Below are 14133 nucleotides of genomic sequence, written 5' to 3'. Positions count from 1 at the left end.
TCAGCTTGTTGTAGAAAAAGGTGGGGGAGCCTTTTGAGAGTGTGTTTCTTCCTTCGGGCAAACTTTATGACTGGCTCTTTACCTGGTCTTAGAGAAAAACCAAGTTGTCAGTGTGTTTGCACTCATTTTTGCATTGCAGAGTGGAATGAACATACTGTGTTTATGGTCCACTAGTAGGGTCCAACACCTTTCTCTGGTTTAATAAATTTGGATTTTTATGCTTCCAGTGAAAAGGAAATTTATAGTCAGAAACCCACTGAGCACACAGTGGGGAGAACCTTTCAAGTGCTGTTTTTTGCTTTGAGAAAAGACAACTAGAGAGGGGGTTCTTATCCCCCACTGCCCTCTCTGGAAAACAGTTTTGACAATAAATGCTTCATAACAAAGATCCCCTTTCTGTAGTACCTAAACTTCTAAACTTGAAATGTGTTATATAACAGGACTGGACCAAAACAATAAGTATTCACATTGGCGTCCATCAGCATTTTACAAACGTAAAAATAATTACTTTTCGGGGAAAAAAGCACATTAGAGATATTAAGTAATTCATGTTGGAGTATATTAGTCGTCTTAACATTTCATTAACTGAAGTTGTTGCCTTAAAAATTTTGTGTATACTGTTGTAAAACATGCACAGCAACATTTTTTCTGTTTATGTATTTGACCGTGTGTGGCTTTATTATGCATTCTCTGTAAGTGCTTGCTGGGGTATTGTGTTTGTTCGATCGCACAGTGAAAGCGCTTGTGTGTATATGTGCCGCTTTGTCTATAAGTGTGTGTCTCTCTGTGTGTGTCATTGTGCTGTATGCGTAACAGAATCACCTGTCATGGTGTGTGCTCAGGTTTGTCTGTTGATGGCTCCAAAGTGGTTGTCAGTGTGAAGTAGCACAAGTCCTGTGGGGAAATCTGAAGGAAGTATTGCTGAGCATGAGCAGTGTCACAGATGCTTTACATTTGAGCATGCTTGGATAACATTTTGACTATCACAAAATGCAGACTCACACAAAAACCGTGTACAAAATCTGTACATACCCTTAATTTTCCTTACACGTTTACTTCCATGTATGGCTTCAGGAATTTATTGACACACTATATGAATTATCAGATTTTTTTATGTAATTTAAAAAAGAAAAAATTATTTCATTTATTTCATTTAACAGCCCCTAAATCCGAAGAATTACGGTTTCGCTACACTGATATCTTTCACTCAGTAGGATTTTCTGGCATTTTTAGATCTGTGTTTTTTAACTGTGCTTTCACCAACACATAGTATGAAACCATGTTTGGCCCTTGAGTCTTTCTCCTCCCCATAGGACTGGTGGAGAGTGGGTGTATATATGCAATAACTATGTACTATGTAAAACACACATTTATATTGTCTACATTTTTTTGTATATTGTCTGCACTTTTCAGCATTAGAGAAGTTAACAGGTACACAAGCAAGATGCAGGAAAAAGCATGATTGAAAAAAGTGTGTGTGTGTGTGTGTGTGTGTGTGTGTGTGTGTGTGTGTGTGTGTGTGTGTGTGTGTGTGTGTGTGTGTGTGTTTTAGATGCAAGGTTAAAGAAAATACTGAGAGGGGGTAATATGTGTAGAAAAGGAGAAAGAAAAGGTAATAAAGAAGGAGAGAGGTTAAAAGCGGAAGAAGGAAAAAGGGTTTAAGAGAGTAGGTTAAGGAGGGGTAATGTAATATCAGGTATCTGTCATATGACTTGACTCATCGTGGTGACAAGGTCGTGAATGTAAATGACACATGCCTGCTTGATGTACAAAATGCCCGTCCACTGTGAAGAACAGTTTTATTAATTTTCTTTGGATACTACTACAGTCTTTACTGGGTTTATGTCTGTGTAGAGTAATTCATAATTATCATCAAATTCTTAATCAATATGTGGATGGACCCCCACACACGGCGTTGCACGTTGAAGGCTGTTTATTTTCATTGTGTTCCACAATACGCTTTCTTTGGTAGAGCTTTCCAGCTGCGTCCTTCTACTCTGCACACACCGCTCTCTCGTCAGGTCCCAGTATCGTACTGAAATAGGGATTGCATGACCAGGCGATGAAGAATAGCTGTGTGGGTCACCCTCTCCTGACACCACACCCTGAACCAACTGCTACACCCCTCCCCTACAGCTGAGCCAGATACCACACCCCGCCACATACCCCCATCACCCACCTTAGGCCAGTAAGCCATCTGCACCTGGTCCATCAGGCGCTAGAAGGTGGCTGGGGCTACAAATAAGCTGAACGGAAGTGTGAGAAACTGGTAAAAACTGTATGAAATGGAGAAGGCTGTTTTTCCTTAAATACTCTAGACACTGGAATTTGCCAGTGGCCCTTGGTAAAATCCAGCGTCATGAAAAAGCAATTATTGTCTAACCAGTCCAGGCAGCTTATGAGAGATGAGATGGTCATCACAATGGAGGGAGGTGGGAATAGTGGAGTTTGGCACCTCCAGCCCCAACTCATCTCTCTCCTTTACCAGACTCACCAGAGAAGTGGTTTCAAGCTCTCTCTGTGCTTTGAGGAGGTTGAGGTGATATATTTGTGTGCCTCCTCCCCTGTTAGACCATACCACTTCATAGCCTACATCCCCCACCTGCCATGTGATCACAAAGCCTCCTTGCCATTTGCCAATTAACTTTGAGCTAGTAGAGGGGAGTAATATAAGCACTTTGTCTCATAGTGAAAATTGTCTGACTCTAGTCTTATCCACCCGCTCCACCAGCCAGTCAGTCTGAGGGTGGTAGATGCTGGTCCAAACAGATTTAATGCCCAGTAATTCATACAGCTATTTAAGTGTGCGAGACATGAACGAAGTGCCTCTGTCAGTCAGTATCTCTTTTGGGATGCCAACTTGGGAGATGACCTGAAACAGCCAAATGAGGTCCATGCTAATGCACTCAAGGTGCAAAGGCACTTTTGGGAAGGCCAGCTGAGTGTGTTCCTCTTCTGTGTGAGCATCACGACTCTCTCAATAAAGCCTATCTTTAATCAATATAAAATGTGGGTAGGCCGACGCCGTGTCAGGGTGCACCATGTGACCATCAGTTCTTATCACTTGGTCAAAGGCTGAGTGTACAGTAAGGTGCCATCACAAGGCTGCTCTAGTGAAAAATCTTCGGTGGAGTGAATCACTGAAGCCGGTGGGGCCTCATGAGGAGGCCCTGCCATCTCCTTCTCTCCAGAGTCAGAGTCACCGCTGAGTGCAGTGCAGACACTACACACCACTAAAGGTTGTGAAGACATGCCCACACACTGCCCCAACAGGTTATTAAACCCCGGCCAATCTGTTCTCAAGTTGAGAGCGCCACCTGGGCTTTGCCAGACAGCAGCACCCACTCCTCCTCAGGTCAGCGGCATGCTTCTGCTGTATCCTGAAAGACATTTCCCTCTACATGGGGGAGTAGATGCGGGACAGAGGAACCAGCCCAACACATTTGTCTGGCGCTCAGACTGGTCATGTAGCTATTCCAATACCGCTGCTTGCTCCCAGTACATGGCCACCTGCTCCTATAGTTCATCTGTTTTTCAGATTCTACATGACATGATATTTTCATTTCTGATTTGAACCACTTTTGTATATTAAGTCAGATGCAGCTCACACAGTTTTCCAATGTGGCCTCAGTCCAAACAATCCAATTAGAAGGTAAATGTTTCCGACTGTCATCTGACCAAAGTGCTTTGCCACAAGTGGAGATGTGCTGGCAGATGTAGCACTTGACATTCTCAAATTTATTTCAGGAAAACTCCTCACGTTGTGATCCCAACACGCTCCAGCTCCACATCTGCATAAACCTCCATATCAACTAATGCATGAAACCCTACAGATTGACTTCAATGGCTCCTTCTATGGTTATTTCTACATAACAGCTAGTTCGGACTACCTTTATTTTTGTTTTGTTTTTTTCTATAGTCATGTGTGGTATACTTGTGTTTTTAAGATATATAAAAACAACTCAAGTCTTTCTTTTTGCTTCTTGCAACCATCTACAGCATAACAATAGATCCAGTTACAAAAAGCAAGAAAAGACTTCAAAACTGTGTAAAAAGGTTGAGATCTGAGCTCTGATAATCTGTATTCATTTTGAGTTTTCTGTATAGTGTCTGACTTCTCTCTGTTTTAAGAGAATTCACACACTAATTATTTTGCAAACACTTGCTTCTGATGAACCCTGGACTGACTGCATTGGTCTCCTCAGATCTTCCCACATGTCTGTTCTCTACTGAGACAGACAGAGCTGAAGAAACACACATACTCACAGACACACACATAAACCTTCTTGGTTTGTGTGGTTATGTGGATCTAGTAGTGGATTAAGATCAAATCTCTGATCCATGGTAACATGACAAGGCAGCACGCTGGATGAATGTTTCGTCTGTGTGTGTGTGTGCACGTGTGTCTTAAAGGCTCTGCTGGCCTAAGAACCTCCAAATTTCCCACATTACTAAAATGCAAGGATTAATTCTGAATATTCCTCATCATTTGTTTTGTCAGATCCCAAATCCATTGTCATTTTAGGTGATATGATTTTTTAGGCTTCTCCAATTGAAAATAGCGTAACTGAGAATTATCTGAAAAAGGTAGAATTCAGACATTCTAGCAGTTTAGCATTTCCCTATGAGTTTTTAAGTTCTGAGCCACCAATCTTCTGACAGATTAATGCTACATGTATAACTTGAAAATGTAGGAAAGCAATAGAAACTTTTCCTAACACAATTATTGATAAAATGCTGTTTTGAAGGTGGCAACTAAACCGGCCAAAAATGTGGGGATTCAGAAAATGATCAATTTAATTTCATGTTTAATTTCTATCAGAACTTCAGTTTGTTGTGTTATCATATTTTCTCTCTTAACCCTAGTCTTTGACACTTTAAAGACTTCTCTGTTAACTACTTTATCCTACAAGGATAAAGAAAGGAAGGCTGTGGTATCATGAGATAAAAGCAAGACATTACAAGTGAAAGCTTCCAAAACTGTGGAAGCAGGTGTGTCTTCTAAGATCAATCTTCATGTTTTCCCTGAAGTATCTTAGTGGTAAGATTATCCTAGACGGCTGGCTTACACAGGAAATGAGGTCAGCTTAGAAAATTTGTGCTGTTGGGAAAGTTATTTTGATAGAAATGTACATTTATCAGTCTTCCTCTTTCGTTTTTACTTAATGGTAAGCATTATGTGAGTACATGACGTCTCAGACTGGGGTTTAAACAATCCCTGCAGAGTCCTGTTGGTTCTTGTGACAGTGTGCGTGTATATATACAGCTGTGAAAAAGAAAGACTTCATAAGACTCTTTTGTATGTGATATGGTAAAACGCTAAGCAAGCCGCCTGATTCAGTAGTTTGTAGAACCACTTTTGGCAACAATAACAATGTAACTGTAGTCTGTATGAATTTTTGGCTCATTCTTCTTGACAGCATTTTCTCAGTTCATAGAGATTTATGGGCATTCGTCTATGGACAGCATTTCAGTTGACTTAAGTTCTGGACTTTGTACTCTGCCATTGCAACATTTAGATTATTTTCTTTTCAGTGATTCTATTGTAGATTCATTAGTGTGCTTGGGATGACTTTAAAATACTTTAATATACAGTTCATGGTCAATGAGTCCTCAGTTCCGCTGGCTCCACTCCCACAGTGCTTGATATTTGGTATATGATGTGCATTATGGCCAAACATCTCACACCTGAAGCCTTTAAACCAGGAAATTGCCCAAACGTCTGCTTTTATAGAGATGACCACACTTACTGATGATCAGTTAATCAAGTGCATTTAATTAATTTAATGACCCTCTTTATCTTGATGCAAGCAGTGAGGGTTTTATATAAAATACATGCTGTAGGCAACCTGAACTTTCTGTGGTCAGCTTTAACACTGAGATAATGTGTAACTCGGAATTAAAATCCTCTTTTAGGCTGTCTCTCTCTTTTACTAAATGTCCATCTCCCCCATCTTGTTCCTTGTCTCCCTTTGTATCAGGTGTTGAGCTGAGTTTTAAGACTCGGGCCCCTGATGGCCTGCTACTCTGCAGCTTCTCTCCAGGAAATCAGGAAGAGTTTTTGGCTGTTCAGATAAAAAACGGACGCCCCTACTTTTTGTTTGACCCACAGGTAGGTAATGTGTTTCAAAAGCGTCTCTGCATAATTGAAACGTTTTACATTACGCCGTACTACAACATACATTTTGTTTGCTGCTGTATTTATCTGTATTTACTGATTGTGCATTTTTGTCTAACACCTGATTTTTTTCCCCCCATTTAATTCTACTCCTTATACCTACTCACTTTTCTCACCTGTGTTTTTCTTTCCTTCTGTATTGCTCTCTCTCCAAGTCTCTTCCATTTTCTCTCTCACTTTCTCTCATCTAATAAATGTGATCTGTAGCCCCTCATTGGTTTCTGTCAGGGAGGCAGGGAAAGGGGAAAAACTTTGAAAGTGTGTCAACGTTTGAATTGGACTGCAATTAACTCATTCCCTGCAGTCACCACGCGCGAATACCAATTGCAAGCTAATTAAGCTTTGCACCCATGCACGCACACATACACACACTCATACACATGCACACAGCCACACAGCCTGACTTTCCTTATCCATCCATACAGACGCATGTAGAAGGGTTAAAGAGTCAACGACTTCGATGATGAAAGTGATGATGGGAGATGATTACACATACTTCCATCAGGCCACCAACTAATTACACACTCAAACAAACATGCACATACACACTTTAGTTTCTCATTAGTATCATTGTGCAATACTTTATCAAAAACTCTTCATCAAAATGTAACTATGGGTTATATCTGTCTATGCAGATGGGTGTATGTCACTGAACAGATCATTGACTATCACTGTTGATTAGTGTGTCTGTGGTTATGTTGCTAGATGTGTGATGGAGTGTATGTGTATCTTCTCCAACTGGGTTGATTCCTTTGTTTAGGCTAGTTTGGAGTAATTAACAGTAGGAGTGGAGTCATGGCTTATTAGTGTTCCCCTAGATACATATAGCTGGGCCCATTACTTCCCCCTATTAGCCTGTTGAGCTAGCCTAATGGGATTACCAATGCAGGGGGGAGGGGGTAATTTAGCATGACACAGGCAGGTGATATGCTCATAAATGCGTGCATATGTGAGCTGCCACACATGCACTTATATCGCAGCTCAAGAACATTTAAGAAAGCATTCACTCAAAATGTAAAAGAGGCAGTTTATACTTTATTGATGCAGGTGAGTAGTGGTTAATGTGTCAGCAACTAGCTATAAATGTACAAGTGCATCCATGCATGGAGCCGTGGTGTCTGTCACATAATGCCAAACATGCGGCGTTTTTCAGACTCAGACTGGTTTAAAGGCAAGAGGTGTTTCTTTGCAATGGCCATAAAAAATTATGGCAAGTTATGACTTTAGTCTTTGTTGCTGATTATTATTGTTTTGTCCGATATCACTTATTTGATAGGTCTAGTCATTTTATTATCAGGGCAGGAATCCTGGCAGTTTAGTAATATTATCAACAAAAGAGAAAATGAAATAACTAAAGATTTACTGACATAATGGAGTAAAAGGTCGATCAACAGATGTTTTCAAATTTCAATTTAAGCTTGTGATTTATCCAGGTTTTTCTACACTGAAAACGGGTCTCATAAACTAAAAATCCAAACAATATTATTTTACAGCAACAAATGTCCAGGTAGCGTCTCTAAGTCTCTCAAAGTGTGCAAGTGTAGAGGCCCCACAAGTCATCTATGAGGTGCAGCACATCCAGATAAACCCTCTTTCGATCAGATGGTGACTAAAGGAAAAAGAAAAAAACTCAGAGCAACTTGTCTTCAGGTCAAACTTTATTCTCCCCACATATGCACTCCTTAGTTGTGAGCTAGTGAGACCATCAGACTTGAACTTGAGATGACAAAATTGTGTGAGGCTTTCTTTGACCATTTGTTCCATCTGTTCTTAAAAAAAAAAAGGTTAAATGCCAGTTTTAGTGTGTGAAGACTTGACTGACATGAGGACAGTAAGAAAGTTTAAACACAGATCTAAATGTCATCTGATGTAGAAGTGACAAACCACTTCATCCTTTGTCGCCTCCTCTCTGTTGAGAGATGGCCACACATGCACACACACCCCACACACATTTCCTTTTCATTCTGTCTGTCTCTTACATGTATTCAGAACACACATAAACACACCAAAACTTCATGCTCATATTGTGTTATAAGCTGCCAAGTATTTGCAGGAAAGTCACAGATGCAGCACTTTGGATAGGTGCTTTATATTATGTGTGTGTGGTTGACTTCTTCTATCACATACTGTATATTAAAGAGATTGGGCATTGGGGCATCCAACAGTGGACACACACAAATCAAAGGATGACACCACCTCATCATCAGACCTTTGTTTCATCAAACTATTTGCTTTTAGCACACATATTGTCTGATCCTATAATTTTCCTCACAATATAAAATATTAGTGCTTTTCAGTAAAACCATCTTAAATCGAATGGTATTTATAAATTTATCTCAATATTACTTTCCAGATAAGTTGAGTGCCGTGTGTGTGTGTGTGTGTGTGTGTGTGTGTGTGTGTGTGTGTGTGTGTGTGTGTGTGTGTGTGTGTGTGCGTTAGGAGTTTTAAAAAAATCAAGTAAATAGACTCCTCCCCTATTGTCTTGTTAAGTGGAGCTGTCTAGCAAAGATAGTAAAGATGTCCGAGTCTGCTATACTTTGGCATTCATACATTTATTGATCTCATCATTAAATCTTCATCACCACATGTGCGTCTGTGTAGATGTGTGCATCTACCCGTACTTTTCTTTTACTACATTACTCTTTGGCTACTTGCTAAAAGCTGATCACAACAATGATGTCATACTTAATAGGTAGCAAAAAGCCTTGTAACAACACTTTGATGGTTATATGTGCATGTTTGTGTCCTTTTGAAGATGATGTGTGTCTGTGTGATTGGTATCGCTGATCCTTGATTTTTAGTTAGAATTTAAAGATTTACCTCATCCGCGTGTTTTGCTATAGCTCGATCTGTGTCTTTTGAGCCAGCAATCTTAGGTTGTGTTAACTGATCTGTGATAGTTTGGAAAAAAATGTAAGTCAGTGGATATCCTCACACCATCAGTTCATTTGTGCTTGTGTCATGGGTTTCATGCGTGCTTGTGTTTATGTGTGTAGGGTTCAGCGGTGGCTGTGAGCGTACAGGGTGATGGAGGGCGCCGCTACAATGATGGACAATGGCATAGTATTAGAGCAACGAGGCAAGGGGCCGTGGGAACAATCGTTGTAAACGATCAATACAGAGGTAACTCTCCTTGTATTCATACTGACCACTGTGTGCATCTGCTCCGTGTGTGGGTGTGTGTGTAATATGCTTATCTACATACATATATCTGGATGTGAATCTTGTGAGGCTGATGTTGATTGTCTGTGTTTTTCTATGTATATATTCTGTAAATCCCCCCACCCTGACTAGGAGATATTATCCAGGTTAATTCCACCCAGTCTGTGTATGATAACAAAAATATTACTGTATCGTATGTGACTAACCATTTTCACAGCAATGCTTTTTGCTTGTCTGTTAAGCCACTTAGCACTGATCTATGAATATTTCAGTTATAGAAAGCACACCCAGTCAAGTGATGAAATAATGTTGGGTTTACAGATGAGAGAAATTTTATTTAAAAAAATGAAATCTATCTTTAGGCACTTTGTTACTAGCAGGCTGTTGCATATATGCATTCATTCACATTCATTTATTTTTGTAACAACAAAGTGATTTACGAAAAGCTATTAGCTGGAAACTTGGCGTGGTGTGCAGTGGCTTCTTAAAAATTCAGAGGAAATTGGACAAGTGGAGGACAAAAGAAGGAAAAACTATATCTATAGCAGAGGAACAGTCTCTGAAAGTCAGAAAAGACCTGAAGAATAAACATGGTTGCACCAAATATTGACTTTACTCATTAGAATTGTGCAAAACCTTATCTTATATGCTTCCCTTAAATGAGAGGTACATCTACATTTTCTTTCCATATATTTCACTGTTCCCCCTGTGCTTTTCTGTCTTAAATTATTCAATATAATAATATAATATTATGTATTCTTTTTATTCTCCACTTCCTCACTTTTGCTTCTTATTTTCACCACCATCAGGAAGTGCAACAGCTTTAAGTGGTAGCACAATGATTGGTGAGAACATGGGAGTGTTCATTGGAGGGCTGCCAGAAAATTTTATTCTACTAAGACAGGATTCAGGTGGGTTTTCACCTACATATTAAAATCTTTCATGTGGCCACTGGATTATATGCATGTTTTCTGGCTATCTGATATATAATTTAGCGAGGTATACTGTAAGATGACTAGAGGTTTCTGGATCTCACGGAGAGTTGAGCTCATATTCATGCACAAATACTGTGTCTTCTTCCTCATGAAAATCCCTTATTTGACCTTGTGCCTCAAAATGTTGAATAGTCTTTGATTGGAAGTAACAAGTAAACATTTTAATGTAATCTTATGACTTTTGTTTTTGCTTGTCTCACCAGGAGATGCCAGACTTGTGCGAAAGCGCTTCTCTGGTTGCCTCAGAGATGTGAGTTTTAAGATGTCCGACAGCCCCTCAGAGGAATGGCAAAGTCTTGACTGGGCAAAAGCCACAAAGAAAGTTGCAGTGTATGAAAGCTGGGAGGGATGTCCTCTTCAAACTGTGGATGGAGCCCATTTTCTGGGTCATGGTAGGACCGTAAAGTGCAAAAATAGCATACTGCTATGTTGAAAACCACATGATGTAGCAGCGTATCAGTTACAATAAGCATGAAGTGCTTGGTGCTGTGCAAATATGTGTTCAGATACAACTTTACACTCTTTTTAGTGCTCCTAATGCACTGTCAACACAACATATCTTAATAAGATGCTTGCCGCTGATGTTGGTGGTAATGAGTTTGTTTCATGTTGATAAATATGATGATAAGTTAATTGGCCTCTGTGTGAAAGATCAGGTTCATTAGTGTACATTTCCTCCATTACTGCTGTCTAAAAAGGCCAGCTCATACAGTCTTTCGTCTGTCACTTATGAATAGATGACGGGAAATTTAAATACCTTTTGCACGTTTTAAATTTGACTCGTTCTGCTGGTAAAACTGACACTTTTCTCCTCCTGGTTTCAGGTTACTTGGAATTGGACTCAGGTGTATTTACTGGAGGGCAGATCTTTGATGTTTCTATGGACTTTAGGACAGACCAGCTGAATGCGCTGTTGCTCTTCACATACAACACACAAACTGAAGACTTTATGCTGGTAAAAGCAGAGACGTGTTTCAAATTATCGTACTAATGCTGAAAATACTCTAATGAATCTAATGACAGACTTTAACGTTTTCTTTACTGGTTTATATTTTTTAAGGTGGAGCTGGAAGCTGGTCTCTTGTCCTTCATTCTCTCCTCTGAAGGTCATGTGATTGAACTCAGCATGTGGGTGGGGCTTAGCTACTGCGATGGAGACTGGAAACAACTGTCATTGGCAAAACGCGGCTCGCTTATCTCAGCTGCTGTCAATGACTGGGCAGAGGAAGCAAGGGGAATGGGAGGAGCAGTGACGCTGAGAGTTGATTCACCATTATATTTGGGGGGCGTGCCACCAGAGCTCATACATTCTGCTCTAGACAGGCGAAGTCACAAACATGGTGAGATAACATGCACTGAGGTAGTATTTGCATGTCGCTCATTAAAGTGGCAGATGCCAAACCAAGAAAAATGTCTCATTTAGCTACAGTCTCCTATACAGTTCCTTGAATCTCATCATCAAGCATAGTATTTACATATTTTGAGCTCATTGTTTGGCTTTCTTTTCAGTTGCACAAGTTAAAGTACATTTATTTGCAGTTATAACTTGCCTGCTCTTCTGTGTAGCAGAAGAATCACTAAATTAATTAACTTTGACGCATAGCAATCATACTATTTGCTAACATTTGACTAAAATTTAAGAGCATTGTAAATTCGGCATCAGTAAACCTGTGGCATAATTATATGAGTCGGGAAATCCCATTTGACATGTAAAAAAATGGAAAATGCAATTTCCCTGATATAATAAAGATTCCTTCTCACTTTTGCTTCTACTTTTTATACTCTCTCTCTCTGCTTTATGTTTCCTTTTCTTACCTTTCACAGGTCTAGGAGGGTGTTTAAAGGATCTTACTATAAGAAGTGGTAACAGAAACCCTCCCATCAGCCAAAGTGTTAATCTCTCTGTTGCCTCACGCCGTTCTGTCAGAGTCTACTTAGATGGTTGTCCTACCAGTGAAAGCCGGTACAACTGCAGAGGAAACGATTCAGTCCTGGTGTACAGTGGAAAAAAGACTCAAGCCACAGATTATAATCTACAGCCTTTCACTGGTAACACCGCACAGTATACATACACAGTGTCAGCATTACGTTTGTAGGTGTGCTCAATCTTCAGGGAATGCATTAAAAAATAAGAATTATGAGAGTTTTTAAGTACTAAGTTACCAGTAGAGATATTGAGGTTCTATTTCATAACATATTTCATTGTTGAGTTTGTCACATTGAGAAAGCTTTGCCACAGTGTTGTTTTCATTCAAAGGGCTGTTGCTTTTTGTGTCACTGTATAGTTGTTTGATACATGAAGACCTATTTTTATGGCTTTGAGGCACAGCTTCCAGCTATACCATGTTAGCAGCTCACTCTAATTAGTAGTAATTGCTTTTACATCATCATGTTCTCTGATTAAAGCTTACACTGGGGGTATTACTGTGTTGCAACATTTTATTACTGACACAGAGATGAATACAAGCTAACCATCCAAGAAGTTCAAATACAATTTACAGCTGGAAATTACATCACATTAGCTTTAAGAACATGTTATACTTTTAGTGCACTTTTTGTCAAACACAGTTTTGACTAAAACAGTTTTGCCTTGCCTCTGTTTTTTCCTCCCCCTATCCCTAATCCCTTTTCCTGTGTATGAAAACACACATACACATATATTTTAAGAGTACTTGTACAGGTTTGTGGCCTTGGCTGCAGGAGGCTGGGCGGCCGGACCTTGGGAAAGAGGACGCAGCCGAGGCAAAGGTAAAATGTCATTGTGTGTGAGATCCTTATTATCATGCTGATATGCTGGCAGATGTTAGCAACAAAATGCATCCAAACACCCAAACTCTACAAGTGCAGTTATAGAATATAACCAGAGTCCTTTAAACATGGTATCTGCTATAGTATTTTAGTTTGTTCAATGAGTTCTGTCTTGGAATTATATTCCAAAGACAAAGCTACTTGCAAAATGTTAAAAAATTTTCCCTGACAGTCTGAAACAGAAGCTTAATTTTCTAACACTGATTTTCATGTTCAGCACGGTGAGGTGTGTTACTGTATGTTCACTTTGTTGTACTTTGTTCAGTAGAGTAAGTCTTTGATCTTGAGAGATTTTGGCTGTAAAACCACTGCTATGTTGTACAGTATGTGAGTAATCCAAAGCCAGTGAGTGATATTACATGTGCCTGACGCTATGAGAGATTGATAAGGCCTCTATAAAGGGCATCACGGTAAAAGGCTGTTAACCCAGAATGGCCTGTGTGGTCCCTTGTGTAATATAAAGCTCCTCGTTAGTAGTGAACAATACACTGGTAGGTCTCGGTACACCATGCTATGACCAGAAAGAGGAATGGAGGATCAGGAGGGAGGAAGTGCTAAAAAACATTAAGAAATTAAGAGAGAGCTGGGGATTGAGGGCAAGGACTAAGTGGAAAAGCAGGAGAAGGGAAGAGCAAAGAGTCATAAACGAATTAAAAGAAAAGTGAGAAAATGCAAGGAGATGAAGAAATATGCACAGTGACTGGATATTAAAGAGAGAAAGAAAAGAATAAGATTGCAAGAAAATGGTAAAATTGGTGAATAAAGGTGAAAGTAGAAAAAAACATGAACTTAACACAAAATAACTAAAGGTTTACACAAAATAGAACATACAGCCCAAAATAAAATAAATAAATAGCCTAATATCCAGCAGAGCTGGCCTCATTTTGTGATATTAAAGATACGAATGATATGTGGATACATTTTCAGATACCAAAGAATGTGTGAGCCTTATGGTGTGTAATAATGTATCTATAATTTCAGTTGTTT

At 39.6% G+C, this 14133-nt stretch overlaps 1 protein-coding gene across 1 annotated transcript in view; it reads left to right on the top strand.

The window, feature by feature from the left end:
* Positions 1–14133, top strand: part of ush2a (Usher syndrome 2A (autosomal recessive, mild)) — a 216151-nt gene that overhangs the window by 84288 nt on the left and 117730 nt on the right. The window contains exons 30-37 of the mRNA XM_013910893.1: positions 5982–6112; positions 9178–9304; positions 10153–10254; positions 10542–10730; positions 11163–11293; positions 11399–11678; positions 12163–12387; positions 13006–13086. Of these exons, the coding sequence (XP_013766347.1) occupies positions 5982–6112; positions 9178–9304; positions 10153–10254; positions 10542–10730; positions 11163–11293; positions 11399–11678; positions 12163–12387; positions 13006–13086 (1266 nt within the window). The remainder of the gene's footprint in view (positions 1–5981; positions 6113–9177; positions 9305–10152; positions 10255–10541; positions 10731–11162; positions 11294–11398; positions 11679–12162; positions 12388–13005; positions 13087–14133) is intronic.

Source organism: Pundamilia nyererei, unplaced genomic scaffold (assembly GCF_000239375.1).
Source record: "Pundamilia nyererei isolate P.nyererei 1_Seehausen unplaced genomic scaffold, PunNye1.0 scaffold00051, whole genome shotgun sequence".
Lineage (NCBI taxonomy): Eukaryota > Metazoa > Chordata > Actinopteri > Cichliformes > Cichlidae > Pundamilia > Pundamilia nyererei.
The sequence above is the reverse complement of the archived record's forward strand: the minus strand, read 5'-3'. Positions and strand labels throughout refer to the sequence as shown.